This window comes from Choloepus didactylus, chromosome 5 (assembly GCF_015220235.1).
Source record: "Choloepus didactylus isolate mChoDid1 chromosome 5, mChoDid1.pri, whole genome shotgun sequence".
Taxonomy (NCBI): Eukaryota; Metazoa; Chordata; class Mammalia; order Pilosa; family Megalonychidae; genus Choloepus; species Choloepus didactylus.
The window spans coordinates 143389359-143407217 of record NC_051311.1 but is presented as its reverse complement, the minus strand read 5'-3'; the positions used below and the strand labels follow the sequence as shown (position 1 = coordinate 143407217).

General features: G+C 36.3%; 1 protein-coding gene across 5 annotated transcripts in view; it reads right to left on the bottom strand.

Annotated features, from left to right (window-relative positions):
- The window catches only part of BBS9 (Bardet-Biedl syndrome 9), a 591615-nt gene that overhangs the window by 378144 nt on the left and 195612 nt on the right, over positions 1–17859 (bottom strand). For all 5 annotated transcript variants that reach the window (XM_037837046.1, XM_037837048.1, XM_037837049.1 and 2 more), the window contains one exon: positions 6939–7113. In XM_037837046.1, the coding sequence (XP_037692974.1) occupies positions 6939–7113 (175 nt within the window). The remainder of the gene's footprint in view (positions 1–6938; positions 7114–17859) is intronic.

Sequence of the window (17859 nt, the reverse complement as noted above, 5' to 3'; positions counted from 1 at the left end):
TTTTATGTGTTAAATATCAATATTCTACATTCAGGAAAGATCTAGTGCTTAAACGCCAAACAGACAAGAAAAAATATAAACAAAATAAAGCATCCTGATGTTGAAGCAAGTATTAATACATAAGCTGTGAAACCAAAAAGACCTGGGTTTAATTCCCAGCTAAACCACTTACTAACTGATAAATTTTGGCAAATTAATCACTCTATGTCTTATCTTCCCCATCCATAAAGTGGGAAGAAGAATATCTAACTCAGAAATTGTTCAAAATTTAAAATAACTTATAAAAAGTTCATAATGCAATATCTGGTGTAAAACAGATGCCCAATAGAATGACAGACAGACAGACAGAGCAATACAGATTCATATATAATAGAGATCAATCACCTAGAAATTTATCTGGCATATTATAAATTCTCAATAACAGACTTAGGGATATTATGATTTTCTACATGTATTTTACAGTTTCTATTTCAATAATAGCATTTAGTTCACATAATTCTTAAAAACAATTTATAAATATCATTCAATCTAGAAATGAGTAATTTAGCCTATATAATTTAAATTCCCATATTTCCCATTATTTAACAGTATATTGTTACAATAATGATCCAATTCTAAGGGAAGAAGCTTCCAGCTCACAGATTCCTTTGCCTCCTACTGAATCAAAATTCCTTGCATTGTTCTTCCATAGCTAAGAGAGAAATTAGTAAATAGATATATTCAGACATCTCATATTTTCTAAGAGAAAGAAATCTGATAGTGTAAAAACTAGGAACCTGAATGAATAAAGGCAATATAGAGTACCTATATAAGCACTGAAATGTACAGTGACATTCAAATGTCATATACCAACTCTAAAACCATGTTTTTCCTGTATCAATTGGTAATAATTCATTTGAAAATCCTCCAATTGTAGTTGGATGCAGAATGACTATGAATTATGATAGACTTTGCAAAGCATAAATAAAAATCACTTGTAGTTAATATGAAAACTTGACATATATCAATTTCATTCATTCATTCAGTAAACATTATGAGACACCTAGTACAAGCAAGGACAATGGGAAAATACTGTATGTTCTATACTCCTCAGGAACCCTGAAACTAGTTACAGAGGTGAATATGCAAACCAATCAGCAGGGTAATAAAGGATAAGTACACAGTACCAAGGGAATATGATGGCAGAAATAAGTTGTTAGTGTGGAGAAGATATGTTCTTGGGGCGTGCTCAGGAGGAAAAAGCTAGGTTTTAAAGAATTAATGGGAATTCAGCATGCTGATAAAGAGGGGAAAGCATTATGGAAAAAGCAAATAGCATGTGCAAAGGCATGAAGCAGTAAAAGAGACATGAAAGGCCATGACAGTCATTTGGGTGAGATGCATGGGGTGGGGAAGAGATGAGTCATGCGAAATGAAGCAAAAAAGGTAGGAGGATGAAGATCTCAAACAGCCCGGTAAAACAATGTTAAGAAATTCCAGCAAATTTGCAGCATATGTCTGCACATCATCTGAGACTGACCTTCAAAATCTCGAAGTCTCCAAGAGCACTAAATAGTTAGACTTCATATACCAGCTGCCAAATAGAATTATTTTACTAATTGCAGTTCATAGTAACAGAAATAATAAGCACTGGTGACTAGAACATCAGCCCAGAACTGGTCCTGCTGAGGATCTAACCTCAGGCAATTAATGATACAGGTGGTTCATTTCTTGCAGAAACCAACCCACTGGAGGATGATATAGAGATTAATGAGATCATTACAAAAATCCAAAGCTCCTGTTTAACTATTAAGAGTTACTATTTAATCCGAAGATTAAATGAGACCCTAAATTGACCTCAATAACATCAAAACACCAGGCAGAGAGATACAGCCAAAACTGACTCCTGATTTTCAAATCCAGATCATTTCTCTTCCTGGAAGACAACTCAGGAGAGTATTTTATTACTTAAACATAACTGACAGTAAATTTAAATGACGACCAACTTACAATAGCATCTCTTTCATGGTTTTTTCTCACTCTTCTTAATTGTAACCAATAACGTGCATAAAAGGCTGTTTCCAAAAGTAAACAATTCCAAGCAGACTTGGAAATTATGAAATAAAGAAAACACTCACATCTTTTTCTCTTAATACTCAAGTGTTCAGTGATATAAGCTAAAACATTAAATTCCCTTGTTGAGACTGCTGAAAGAATAAACAGGCCCCAAATAATAAGAAATTCATGAAAGTGTCATCTGTGTTTCTCAGAACAGAAACACACTAATCACAAAAACAGCAAATCTAGGTGAACGGTGGAGCTTTTTTGACCCAGTAGCCATAAATGCTGAAACCACAGCTCATGTTGGGCACCAATGAAAACTTTACCACATAATTTAGTGCTTTTCCATATCACATTGTAAAAATAGCACCAAATTACTAAAATACGGGTTGAGGTGCCACCGAACACAAGTAAACCCTCCCAAACCATTTCTTGTCAAATGAAACACGGTTGTCACCTCAGTAGGGTACTAGGAGATTTTGGAACCTTGAAATTTAATCTGGAGAACTTTGCCAGAAATGGAAGCTCTGGACACAAAGCATTACTATGTTCATTTCAACTACCACTAAAACATTCTTGATTATGCCAGGGAGAAACATTTACATTGAAGGATGCCAGTAACAAAATAGAAGCCTCCCTTACAAACTTTTCACTCCTTCGAGAAGTTCTTATTAAGCACCTACTCTATACAATGCTAGGTACTTTAGCGGATACAAAATTCCTGCTGTCAAAGAGCATTTAGCCCAGTCAAGAGAAAAATTAACAAGAACATAATATCAGTGAAAGTGTGAACTGTACTTATAGAAAGCACTTAAAAACTACTCTGTGAACTAACAAGACGTTACTTGCAACGAGATCAGGGAAGAACTGAAGGGGAGCAGAAAGGCTTCCAGATATTATTTTCATATGCATTTCAGACACAGGATACAAGGAGAGCAAAAGTAGAGAAAGAAAGGACCTTAACAAATATTTCAGTTTGGCCTGACCATAAGACTTGTGAAAAACATAATGCTCTTTTTTAAGCAGACTTGTCCATTAACTTCAATAAATACACTTGAAAACACTTATTTAAAGTGTATTAGGACCACTGCAGGTGTGAGATGGAAAGCCTGGAGCAGAGAGGAGAGAAAATAAAACTCATGGCAAGTATACATATTCAGGAAGCCTTAATATATCCAAGTCTGATTTAGGGGTTCCACCTCTAAGTCCCCTCATGACACTGCACAAAGCTCTGCTGTAGGCTGTATCACAATGGACTGAAACTGCTGATTGTCTTATGGCCTCCCCTACTTGCTTGAGGACAACAAACTCGTCTTATTTGACTTTATAGTTCCAGTATCTTGCATCGTGTATGTAGCACAGAGAAGCCTCTAGAAAACTATTTGCTGAATGAATGATTGAATGATTGAATAAATGAAATGAACTATTCATTCAGCAAACAGGAGTTTAAGACCAAGATTCTACTCACAGGAACCTAATAATATAATACAAGACATCCTCTGGAACATTTCAGTACAATCCAAGGCGGCAATATACAATATTGGGCAAAAATCAGTGTCATAGGCAACAATATAGCAAGGAAGTTAAAAAAGGAGAATATTTGGACAAATTAACTTCAAAACTTCCTTCCAAATCTGGAGGTCTATATCAAGAGGTAAAATGAGATTCAACTGTAGAGAGCATTTAATGTCAATATAATAAATTTTAGACTTTTTAATAGATGACAAAAATTATTCTGGCTTACAGACATATTTTACAAAGATGGATACGAGGAGGACTCTTCAAAGTCTAGATTAGAGGTAAGAAAACCTGAAATCCAAGTGAAAAAACAAAGACTTAAACCAATGAGAATGAAAAACAAAAGCTGAATAAGAGAATTAAAAGTAGAAAGACAGGATTTACTGACCAAATTAGCCTGACAGGCAAAGGTAAGGAAAACAGAAGAATAAAAAATGATTCAAAGTTTGGAGATGTATAGCCAAGAGAGTGGTAGTACCAAAGTCCCACCCCCACCCCACCCCACAAGAAAAGGGCAAAGAATTTTCTCACTTCAAAAGAAAACCAAGGCTCAAAGTATGTCCCTGAATTAGAACCACCTTGGTTTTAATGACTTTGAGACCCTGGAGCAGCAGCTGCCTTTCTAATTTCCAGCTGTCTTTTGTGAATAATTAAAAAAAAAAAAGAAAAGAAAAGAAACTTTACATTTTGGAGACAAACCTGTGTGTTTTTTATTGGTAAAACGTTGTATTTAACATTAGAGGCTTTGTACAGTTTTTGGCCTTTTCTACTAGAAAACAATGTAAAGTGATTTCACAATGTGAAGACAAAAAAAAATTGCCACTGTGACCAAACACACAATCTGTTCTGCAGCAGCAATGGGATTCAATCAACTCAGAGTCATGATTCAGCCGGAAAAATACTTCCCTTTGCCTTGTTTGAACTTTTCCTTTCTTTCCTGTTTTGATTTGCAAAAGAAAAGGTCTTTTTTGTGTGAACTTGTGTTGTACTCTGTAGAAAATTATAGATTTTACTTTAATGGTTAAAAAAAAAAAGACAAGAAGAGCCCTTGTCACTTTTGTGATTTGATCACAGAGTTTGTGCAGTGATTAAAAAAGAAAAAAAAAAAAAAAAACTGTTACAAGTTTGGAGCAAGGGAGTATATATTTAAAAGGAATCTTCCTTTTTTGTGTGTTTTTCCCTTTGTCCCAATAAGGAACGTAAATCTATTTTAACTGAACAGACACATGGACAAAAAGTCATTTTGTATCTTCCCAGTGTGGTAACTTCCTTTGTTTACTTGCTATTAAACTGTTGAGAAGGAAAAAAAAAAAAAATGAGAACCACCTGAAGTATGCATTCAATTCACAATGACTGGTTCTGTGTCTTATATCCAAACCTACTAAATAGAAATCTAGGAGAGTGGAGACTGGGGATCTGCAAATGTGCATTTTATAACAGGCTACCTAAACAATTCCTGTGCACACTGAATTTTGAGAACCATGACTTTAGCTAGCTCCTATTTGAACATAATTAAGCTGGTTTTAAAGCAGTTAAATATTAATATCAAAAATGAAAATGAATTATGTCTTATATGCCTATTCCATTAGCTGATTACATTCTATTAGCTGATTATAGGTAGATTTAATGATGCTTCAAAGGAACAAAACTGCAGTTTTCATTATTTCTACAATTCTAAATTGCACCAGTGATTGCCATTTGTTTTAATCTATTAAACTTGGAAACATATATAAGTATGGCATAGTATTTAATGTTATGTCATTGTCATCATTTCACAATAATCACACATCCCATGCATTTTTACCATTATAAAGAATACATATGATGGATAAAGTGTGTATTTTTTAGTCCTAGATGGAGATGAATTTAATAGATTGGTATGCTGGAGAATTACCACAGTTAAAAATGTGGGCTTCTATGAGATTAAACTCACATGGTAAGGAAACCTCCGCATTGCTTCCTCATCCAATCACTGCTGGAGTTATTACCAAATTAATGCCAATGCACATATTTTAAAGAGTAAGTAATGGAGCATTCAAATCATTGTATTGTGACTCTAGCGCAGCACTGCCAATATCACTTGGCAGGAGGTGAGGCACAGAACTGTCTGAAAAGCTGAAAAGCAGATCTCCTCAATATTGCTTAAGTTTTGGCAGGCATGAGTAAATTACACAGATATTTTTCTCAAACTCTCAAAATAAATAGAATATTTTATTTATTACCAATAGCAATATCACAACTCATTCACCTCATTTGGACAAAAAGAGCCATAGGAGTCATAGAAGGAATATGACATGATGATACACTACCTCCATCAGTGAACTTCTGCTTAGTCACAAAGATTTGCTTCTTTTCAGAGTTTTTGAACCCTAGATACCTTGACAAAAATTCACAAAAAGAAAATTGCCACTTCTGAAGGAAAAATGTGCTATATAGCCAATATTGAAAACTGAAGATTAAAATTTACAGCTGCTGCCTGATTAATTTATATTTTCTCCTTGCTTGGGAAAATACAATGTAGTCAAAAAAATAATACTGAAAAGCTGTAATGATGTCTTGCTTAAATGTTTCAACTTTCAAATGTTGCCATCAGTAAGGTAACAACAATAAAGTTGCTGCAGATACTGAAATCCCCCAACATAGCATGAATTTCCCACAGAGCATGGATTTCTGCATTCTTTGCCCATTCTCTGTTCTAACAACAAAAAAATACTCCCTCCAAAAACTGAAGACCTAATTTTTATTGAAATTTACTTGGTCTCAAAGATGATTCATCAAAATCAGTAAGAATTTCCTGCAAAAAGTATAAAACTATTTTTATAGGGTCATTTTCACACTTTACCTGTACTATGAATGGACTTACTGTATACAAGAAACACTTGTATCTCTTGCCAGTATTTTTCCTATGCCACATACATCCTTTTTGTTATAAAATCAGTCTATATTCATCTTTGTATCTGGCTCTTTTCATATAACACTTTTTTTTTATTACTTATGATATCAGAGAACAGTCACAATAATTATTGATCATTTTCTATGGGCTAGCAACTGGGCATACATTATTTTCTATAATCTTTATAGCAACTTGTCAAAATAGGCATTATTATCCCTATTCACAGCCATCACACAGCTGTTAATAGCAAAGCAGGATTCCAACCCAGGTCTCCCTCTCTCCAAAATGCCCTCAAATCACTATACCATACTATCTTTCAAATATTTTAAGACACATAAATAAAATGCTTTAAGTCACCACGATTCACTTTATCAAAGAAGCCACTCTCTTTCATTTGTAATATTCAAGACATTTGTGGAAAAGAACGAATTAGCAACAAATATACCAAAAATCACAATGACTCCAAATATTTATCATCCAAACTTACTTGTAACTTTCCACCTGTCTGCAGGAAGAGACCGTAATGAAGGAATCTGTACGGGAACTGTATGCAAGAGGGCCAGGTAGAAGAGAACCAGGGAGAAATCTCCCAAAAGCGTAGCTTTCCTGCTCAAACACCATAAGCATCCCATCCATTGACTGTATACAAATTAAATCTCGACCTAAGGAAAAAAATTAGAGGAAATTAAATGACTTCTTCTTTTAATAAATACAGTAGGTTTAATTTATCACATCCTACCACAAAAATGTCACAGTTAATTTTTGCACCCAAGGGACAAAACAGGCAGCTTACATTTTTAATTACAAACTAACAAAACTATCAGATTATTGTATATCATTATACATATATTTAGCAATTTTTAGTTTCTTCAGAAGAAAAACATCTAGTTTTAAATGCATTTATTTTCACTTATTGTACGCTAAAATCCTCTATCTCAAGACAATCCCATCTTTGTAAGATGCCACAAAAAGATAACAAAAACTGTTCTTTTTGGGGCTTCTTCTCTTATTCATAGTATCTCATCAGTCTCAGACTTTCAAACGACTTAGATATTGGTCAAACACAACAGACCAAATAGGCATGTATTAGGTATCAGTTTTATACAAATCATAGTACTAGAGCACTGTTAAGGGTTTTACTTCTCTGAAAAATACTAATCATTGATGGCTCTAAACAATAGTATTGTTTTGAGGTGTCTTCTATCATTATTAACTATGATGTTCATAGTTTCTAAAATATATTGTAATGACAATGATGATGATTTCTATGATAGAGTTTAGTATCCCAAAGTTAAGAAAGATCTAGTCCCTATGACTTTTCATATTCTGTTAGTGTATCCTGTAATGTAGTATATATGGAACAACTGTGCCATAGAAAAGTTAAGCCATTCAGTAAGAGAATAAAGGGCCAATTCTCAAATTAATTTCATATTTCTAGCCCATACTATCCCATATATACAGTAAGTCCTGTAGCAACTATTTCCTATTACCTTGTATACCAGTGTCAGTTATAGTGTATTTAAAGTTTGAAATTTACAATTATTTTTCTCAAAAAGAAATCAAATTGCATACATATGGATGATATTCTTATTGCTACATCTCACCAAGGGCACACAAACATGTTTAAAAAAGAAAATGTTGGTCTTCCTGACCAAAAGGGGGATACAAAATGAAACAAAATAAAGTTTCAGTGGCTGAGAGATTCCAAATGGAGTCGAGAGGTCACTCTAGTGGACATTCTTATGCACTATATAGGTAACCTTTTTAGGTTTTAATACATTGGAATAGCTAGAAGTAAATACCTGAAACTATCAAATTGCAACCGAGTAGCCTTGACTCTTGAAGACGATTGTATAGCAATGCAGCTTACAAGGGGTGACAGTGTGATTGTGAAAGCCTTGTGGATCACACTCCCTTTATCCAGTGTATGGATGGATGAGTAGAAAAATGGGGACAAAAAGTAAATGAAAAATAGGGTGGGGGAGGAATTTGGGTGTTCTTTTTCACTTTTATTTTTCATTCTTATTTCTACTTTTTCTGATACAAGGAAAATGTTCAAAAAATAGGTTGGGGTGATGAATGCACAACTATATGATGGTACTGTGAACAACTGATTGTACACTTTGGATGACTGCATGGTATGTGAATACAGCTCAATAAAATTGAATTTAAAAAAAAGAAAATATTGGGCAATGTTTAAAAAAGAAACTATATTGTCAATGAAGTTTTTTATAATAGAAAACATACTAAGATTTTCAGGTGGTTAGTACTGGAATATATGGTAGCCCATCTTAATTGATACAATAGGTTTATCAATCTCAAATATTGTGGAAGATGCTCCAGTTTATACACTGCCTCAGTATACGAATGTTCACTAAACATACATCTGAAATATTCTGGAACCTCTTTAAAGAGAAAAAGGATTGTTCATACTAATGTTGCTTTGAAAAGTATTCTTTCATGCACAAATTCTTTTATAATGCATGATAGGTGCATTGTATACCCCAAAAGTAGGTATATAATGTAGGTTGATTATTGTCCTAGTTTGCTAATGCTGCAGAATGCAAAACACCAGAGATGGATAGGCTTTTATAAAACGGGGGTTTATTTCACTACACAGTTACAGTCTTAAGGCCACAAAGCATCCAAGGTAACACCTCAGCAATCGGGTACTTTCACCGGAGGATGGCCAATGGCGTCCGGAAAACCTCTGCTAGCTAGGAAGGCAGCTGGCATCTGCTCCAAAGCTCCGGCCTCAAAACGGCTTTCTCCCAGGACATTCCTTTCTAGCAAGCTTGCTTCTCTTCAAAACATCACTCCCAGCTGCACTCCGTTTCCTCTTTGAGTCAGCTCATTTATATAGCTCCACCGATCAAGGCCCACCCCGAATGGGTGGGGCCACGCCTCCATGGGAACATCTCATCAAAATTATCACCGACAGCTGGGTGGGGCACACTCCAAGCAAATCCAACCAGCACCAAAACTTCTGCCCCACACAAGACCACAAAGATAATGGCATTTGGGGGACACAATACACTCAAACCGGCACAATTATATACCCCAGAAAAAGATGTTCTTAATGTTAATCTATTCCTGTAGGTGTGAACCCATTGCAAATAGGGTCTTTTGAAGATGTTTTTTCATTTAAGATGTGGACCAACTAAATGAGGTTGGGCCTAAATCCTGTCACTGGAGGCTGTAAAAGACAAAGCCACACAGAGAAGCAGAAGCTGGAAGTCAAAGAAACCCAGAAAGGAAAGGAGAAGACTTCACTATGTACATTGCCACGTGTGTGACAGAAAAGCCAAGGACCTAAGAACCACCAGGATGCAGACCCAGAATGCCACAGTCTTCAGGGAGAAAGCATAACTTTGTTGGTGCCTCTCTTTGCAAAACCATGAGCCAGACAGATTAAGCTGGGGATTATGGGTAAAGGGCCTACTGGGTAGGGCTAGGATTCTATTCTTCCACAAAAACAACTATAAAACAGGCAAGGACTGTCTGAAACAGCTTTTGAAACTCAGGAAGCCAGGAGAACACTATACAGCATCCAGGGAAGAGCAGGAGGAAGATGATGATACATTATGGTAAAAATGCTCTCTCTGCACATTGCCTAGCAGCACACAACACCCCAATCTTGTGGCAGGCTACCCCAGCTACCTCGCTGGTGACAGAAAGGGACATAAAAATCTGCTTCACCAAGCCAGGGCTGGGAATGGCCAATCACTAATCACAGCTTTAGATTAGCAAATTAGGGATTGCTGGGGGCCTGAGTCTGAGGGAAGCCATTATTTCAACCTGCCCTGGACAGCAGTGGCAGCCATGGTTTCAACCCCAACCCAGACAAAGGAGGGGGCAGCCACTATTTAAACCCACACAACACAGGGGCAGTGGAAGTGGAGATTTAAAGACACTTCATTTCCTCAGGGCTATGGAGGACAGTTAGCTGCAAGGCTGCATTTGATGGGCAAGCCAAAAAAGGTCAGTTTTGGGGTGCTGTCAGAGAAGTTTTTGGTGCCCTTCCTGATTCCCTCCCCAGGGAGCCAGTCTATGCCTGCTTTGTGTGTCCCTGGCTGGGTTTTGGCTGGGACTGACTTGGGAAAGTCCTTTCCAGGGTGACCCTCCTCCCAAAACTTGTCCTCCAGGGAAGAGCAACTTGAGACAACAAATGGAATGTAAAAAAACTATAGAGGTGGACAGTCTATGACAAAGGCCTACTGGCTTCAAACATCTGAAAGAGGGAGGTCTATCTCCTGGGAAACAGAGGGGACAACCAAATTCCTGTAAACAGTGGAACTCCAAAACAACTAACAAGAAAAATCCCTGCATACTGCATTCACCTTGGGCAGACCTTCCTGATAGGAGAGCTGAAGCTCAAGAAAATCTCTGCCTTGTCATCACCTGGTTTCAAAATCAAGAAACAGATATCTCTGGAAATAAATCCCAGAGTTAACATTTTAAAATATTAAAATGTACACTGTGCAAAAAAGAGTACTAGACAAACAAACAAACAGAAAATGATATCAAATCCAAAGGAAAAGGATAAAAATACAAAAAACACTAACGAAGAAGGTAAGAATGTGGGCAAACCTAACAAAGCTTTAACACTTCAAAGGATAGGAACAGAAGGGAATTTTCTCAATATGATAAAGGTAATATATGAAAAACCCACCACTAACATCATACTCAATGGGGAGAGACTGAAAGCTTTCCCTCTAAGATCAGGAACAAGACAGGGAGGCCCACTGTCACCATTGTTATTCAACATTGTGCTGGAAGTTCTAGCTAGAGCAATTAGGCAAGAAAAAAAAATAAAAGGCACCTAAATTGGAGAGGAAGAAGTAAAACTTTCACTGTTCGCAGAAGACATGATTCTACATATAGGAAATCCAGAAAAATCTACACCAAAGCTATTAGAACTAATCAATGAATACAGCAAAGTGGCAGGCTATAAGATCAACATGCAAAAAGCAGTAGTGTTCTTATATACAAGTAATGTGCAACAAGAGGAAGAAAGCAAGAAAAAAATTCCATTTATAATAGCAACCAAAAGAATCAAGTATTTACAAATAAACTTAACGAAGGCCAGAAAAGACCTATACAAAAAAAACTATAAGAAACTGCTGAAAGAAATAGAACAGGACCTAAAAAAATGGAAAAACATACCATGTTCATGGATTCGAAGACTAAATATAATTAAGATGTAAACTCTACCTAAACTGAATTATACCTTCAATGCAATACCAATTAAAATCCCAACAACTTACTTTGCAGAAATAGAAAAACCAATAACTAAATTTGGAAAGGCAAGGTGCCCCAAATCACCAGACTCACACTACCCAACTTAGAAGCATATTACTAAGATACAGTGATCAAAACAGCATGGTACTAAGGATAGATATACTGACCAATGAAATCAAACTGAGTGTTCAGAAAAAGACTCTCGCATCTATGGACAATTGATCTTTGATAAGGCCGTCAAGCCAAAGCAACTGGGACAGAGAAGACTCTTGAACAAACAGTGTTTGGAGAACTGGATATCCATTTCCAAAAGAATGAAAGAGGACCCCTATCTCACACCTTATACAAAAATTAACTCGAAATGGATCAAAGACCTAAACATTAGCACTAAGACCATAAGTCTCTTGGGAGAAAATGGAGGGCAATTTCTTAAAGATCTTGTGATAGGAGGCAGTTTCCTAGACCTTACACCCAAAGCATGAGCAATCAAAGAACAAATAGACAAATGGGATTTCTTCAAAATTAAACACTTGTGTACATCAAAGGACTTTGTCAGCAAGGAAAAAAGGCAGACTACACAATAGGAGACAATATTTGAAAACCACATATCAGATAAAGATTTAATATCCTGAATGTATGAAGCTATCCTACAACTCAACAGCAGAAAGACAAACAACCCAATTAAAATATGGGCAAAAGATATGGACAGACACTTTTCTGAAGAGGAAATACAAATGGCTCAAAAACATGAAAAAATGCTCAACTTCACTGGCTGTTGGGGAAATGCAAAGCAAAACCACAATGAGGTATCATCTCAAACCTAACAGAATGGCCATTATCCAAAAAACAGAAAATTAAAACTGCTGGAGAGGATGTGGATAAAGAGGCACACTTATTCACTGTTGGTGGGAATGTAGAATGGTGCAACCACTCTGGAAGGCAGTATGGTAGTTCCTCAAGAAGCTAAGTATAGATATACCATATGACCCAGCTATTCCATTACTAGGTATATATTCTCAGAGGAACTGAAAGCTAAGACACAAACAGACTTTGTAAACCAATGTTTATCGCAGCATTATTCACAATAGCCAAGAGATGGAACAGCCCAAATATCCATCAACAGACAAATGGATAAACAAACTGTGGTACATACAAATGGTGGAATACTACACAGTTGTAAGACAGAACAAAGACAATGAACATATAACAATGTGGATGAACCCTGAGGACATTATACTGAGCGAAGTTAGCCAGACACAAAAGGACAAATAATGTATGGTCTCACTAATATGAACTAACATTAATGAGCAAACTTTGAAAGTTAAAAGCTGATAACACAGGCCACCAGGAGACAGAAAGAGGGTAGAAATCAGCCATTTGATGCTGAAGGACTACAGAATGTTCAGCAGGATTGACTGTATAGATCTAAAAATACATAGCATAATACGGTGTGATGGTAGTATAAGATTGTAAGTAAGCACACTGAACAAAGATGTCTGTGAGAAAAGCTGAAAGAGATGGGCTAGGGGCATGAATGACATCTGAGGTAAAGATAGAGATAAAGACTAAGACTGTCTAACTTAGCAAAAACTGGAGTGGTCGATGATTGTGACTAAATGTACAAATATAAAACTGTTCTGTGGGATAACAAATGAATGTCGAACATTCAGAGTGTTGGAAAGAGGATGGTATTGGGGAAAAAATATAATGAATGCAAACTGGAGTCTATGGTCAACAGTAACATTGTAATATGCTACCATTAAATGTAACAAAGGCAGTATACCAAAGCTAAATGTGTTTGAGAGGGGAATATAAGGGAGGGATATGGGATTCTTTGTAGTGGTGTTGTTGTCTGACCCTACTATTATATTGTATTGAATGATATTTTATTTTTCTTTTTATTGTCTTTTTTATTATTTGTTAAATAAAAAACTTTTTTCATAGTAATCAATATGTTCAAGTATTGACTGTGATGAAAAATGCACAACTGTATGATGATACCATGAACAACTGATTGCACACTGTGGATAATTACATGGTATGTGAATATAGCTCTATAAAATTACATGGAAAAATACAAACAGGGATAAAAGTGCTGGAAAAAAACATGGAGAGAGGGATGTACATCTTTACTGTTGGTTAGGAGGCAGAATGGTATAGCCTTTCTGGAGGACAGTGGGGTGCCACAGGGTCCTGCATTCTCATTAGGGGGCATATACTTGGAGGATCTGAGAGCAGGGCTATGAATGGACATTTGCACGCTGGTGTTTATGGAGGCAGTATGCATGATCTGCAATGGGTGGAGGTGGCCTAAGGGTACATTGACTGGTGAACTGTTGTGTGTGCATACAATGGAATATTGAGCAACTGCCAGGAGTGAAGTGTAAGACACCCTACGAGGCTAATGGATCCTGTAGACAGCATTTTGAGGGAACTACACCAGAAACAAAGGCAAACAATATAATGCCTCACCAATATGGACTAACTACAATGTGTAAACTTAGAATTGAACCTTAGAGCACAGCTTATCAGGGGAACACTTATTGTAATGGCCCCTAGATTGTAAGCTCTTACAACAGTCAAATCTATTCCTGAATTGTAATGGCTACTATCTCCAGATTCTGAGATACTGATCCCTTTGTGTATAACCTGATTAATCCCTGGAACTTTGGGTATCTGTGTGACACCTGAAACTCGGAGCTAGAACTCGGCAGATATGAACATCAGTATTAGCAAATATAGCAACTGCTAAAAAAAGCTGAAAAAGAGTCCAGACTTCAACTAGCGATATGAATGAAGCAGATGTGGTTAAGACTAGCTAGGGCAAATCAGGCCACATGTAGAGGAAAATAAGGACTGCGTTTTAAAACTTCAAATTCCATGTGAGATCAAGGGAAGAGATGTTTAGTTGGTGCAGGATCTATATTTCCTAAACAATATAACTAGTACAGTTTGTTCAAATACCATAATTACATGGAACTTCTAATAGGACGTAAGACCTGGTAGGTTTGCATAGGTTAGTGTGAAAGAGCAACACATCCCAAAGTAATTTGGGCAGAGAATAAAAATATATATGCAGGGCCCCCCTGAGGAGCTGGAAGAAAATGCAGAGGCATCCTCACCTGGATTATTGCTGATGTTCTCACAAACTCTGAGGACTGACTGATGGTTTGATATGCCAAGCCCTCTATCACAGGACTTGCCTTTATGAAGCTCATTACTGCAAAGGAGAGGCTAAATCTGCTTATAATTGTGCCTAAGAGTCTCCCTGGGTATCTCTTTGTTGCTCAGATGTGGCCCTCTCTCTCTAGCTAAGCCAGCTCAGCAGGTGAACTCACTGCCCTCCCCCCTACATGGGATCTGACTCCCAGGGGTGTAAATCTCCCTGACAAAGCAAGATACAACTCCCAGGGATGAATCTGGACCCGACATCAAGAGATTGAGAACATCTTCTTGACCAAAAGGGGGATGAGAAATGAAACGATATAGTTTCAGCAGCTGAGAGATTCCAAATGGAGTCAAGAGGTCACTCTGGTGGGCGTTCTTACACACTATACAGATAATCCCTTTTAGGTTTTACTGCAGTGAAATAGCTAGAAAAAAATAGCTGGAACTATCAAACTACAACCCAGTAGACTTGACTCTTGAAAATGATTGTATAGCAATGTAGCTTATAAGGAGTGACAGTGTGATTGTGAAAGCCTTGTGGATCACACTCCCTTTATCCAGTGTATGGATGGTTGAGTAGAAAAATGGGGACAAAAAAGCTAAATGAAAAATAGGGTGGGGGGAATATTTGGGTGTTCATTTTTACTTTCATTTTTTATTCTTATTTTTACTTTTTCTGGTACAAGGAAAATTTTCCAAAAATAGATTGGGGTGATGAATGTACAACTCTATGATGGTACTGTGACCAACTGATTGTATGCTTTGGATGACTGTATGGTATGTGAATATATCCCAATAAAATTGAATTTAAAAAAGTGATCTCAAAAATGTTCAAGGGGATGAAGGAAAGTACAGAGAAAAAACTAAATAATATCAGGAAAACAATGAATGAAAAACATGAGAGTCTAAGTAAAGAGATAGAAATTTTAAAAAGAACCATACTGAACTAATGGAGCTGAAGACCATGTTAACTGAAATTAAAAATTCCCAGGAGGGTTTCAAGAGCAGACTGGAACTAGCAGAAGAAAGAATTAGTGAACTTGAAGGCAAGACCCTTGAAATTAGTCCATCTGAGGAGCAAAAAGAAAAAAGAAATAATAAAGGCAAAAATAGCATAGGTCACCTCTGGGATACCATCAAGCGCACCAATAATGCATTATGGGAGACCTAGAAGGAGAAGAAAGAGAGAAAGTGGCAGATGGAATATTCAAAGAAAAAAATGACAGAGGATGTCCCACACTTAGAAAAAGACATGAATATGCACCTTCAAGAAGACCAGAGAACACCTAACAAGACAAACATGAAGAATAACATACCTCATCATATATTGATTACACTATCAAATGCAAAGGACAAGGGGCAAGTTCTGAAAACTGCAAGAAAAAAGCAATGTGCTATGTACAAGGGAATCCCAAGAAGATTGATTGCCAATTTCTCATCAGAAACCATGGAGGTAAGAGGGCAGTGGGTTAAAATACTTAAAGTGCTGAAGGAAAACAACTGCCAGCCAAGAATTTTATATCCAGAGAGACTCTCTTTCAAAAAATGAGGGACAGATTAAGACATTCTCAAATGAACAAAAGTTGAGGGAGTTCATTACTACCAGACCTGCCCTACAAGCAAAACTAAAGGGAGTTCTTGGAACTGAAAGGAAAGGACACTAGAATTGGTTCTAAGAAGCATAAAGAAATCAAGACCTTTAGTTAAGGTAACCATTTGGGTAATTATAAATGACACTATAATTGCACTGTACTGTTTGGTATGTAACTCCACTTCTTACTTCCTATGGGTGCTAAAATGCAAATGCATAAAAAATAATGATACATCTATGTTCTTGAACATACAATGTACAAAGATATAAGCATTAACAAGTACAAAACATGGTAGGTGGAAGAGAAGTACGGGAAAAGTAAATATAAAACTTACTGAGGTCACATTGGCATCAAACCAAATATGACTGTTACATATTTAGGATGCTAAATTTTAACCTCATGGTAACTACAAAGAAAATAAGACGGAAAATACACCCAACCTGAAACTATCAAACTACAACCCAGAACCCATGAATCTTGAAGACAATTGTATAAAAATGTAGCTTATGAGGGGTGACAATGGGATTGGGAAAGCCATAAGGACCACACTCCCCTTTGTCTAGTTTATGGATGGATGAGTAGAAAAATAGGGGGAGGAAACAAACAAACAAACAAACAGACAAAGGTACCCAGTGTTCTTTTTTACTTCAATTGCTCTTTTTCACTTTAATTATTATTCTTGTTATTTTTGTGTGTGTGCTAATGAAGGTGTCAGGGATTGATTTAGGTGATGAATGTACAACTATGTAATGGTACTGTGAACAATCAAATGTACGATTTGTTTTGTATGACTGCGTGGTATGTGAATATATCTCAATAAAATGAAGATTTAAAAAAAAAAAAAAGAAAATATATCCAGATAGAATATAAGGTCTGACACAAAGTATCAAATAAATATAAAAGTAGGCATTAATGGAAGTAAGGGGAAAACAGTAAATAGCAAAATGGAAGAAGAAGGTCCTGTATTATCAGTAGTGACTTTAAGTGGAAATGGACTAAATTCTCCAGTCAAACGGCAAAGATTAAAAAATAATAATAATAATAAAAGAAGAAAAAAAGTCAGAGATTGGAAGAATGGGGGAAAAAGCATGGCCCAAAAATATGCTGTCTGCAAGGGACTCACCTTAAATTCAAAGATACAAGTAGGATAAGGGGATGGAAAAAATATATACCATGCAAGTAGTCACCAAAAGAGAGCTAGGGTGGCTATACTAATATTGGTTAATATAGACGTTAAGTCAAAAACAGTTGTAAGGGAAGAAGATGATCATTATATACTGATAAAGGAGATAATTCAACAGGAAGATGTCACACTTATAAATATATATACACCTATCAGCAGAGCCCAAAAATATATGAAGCAAATACAAATACTGACAGATTTGAAGAGAGTAATTGATAGATCTA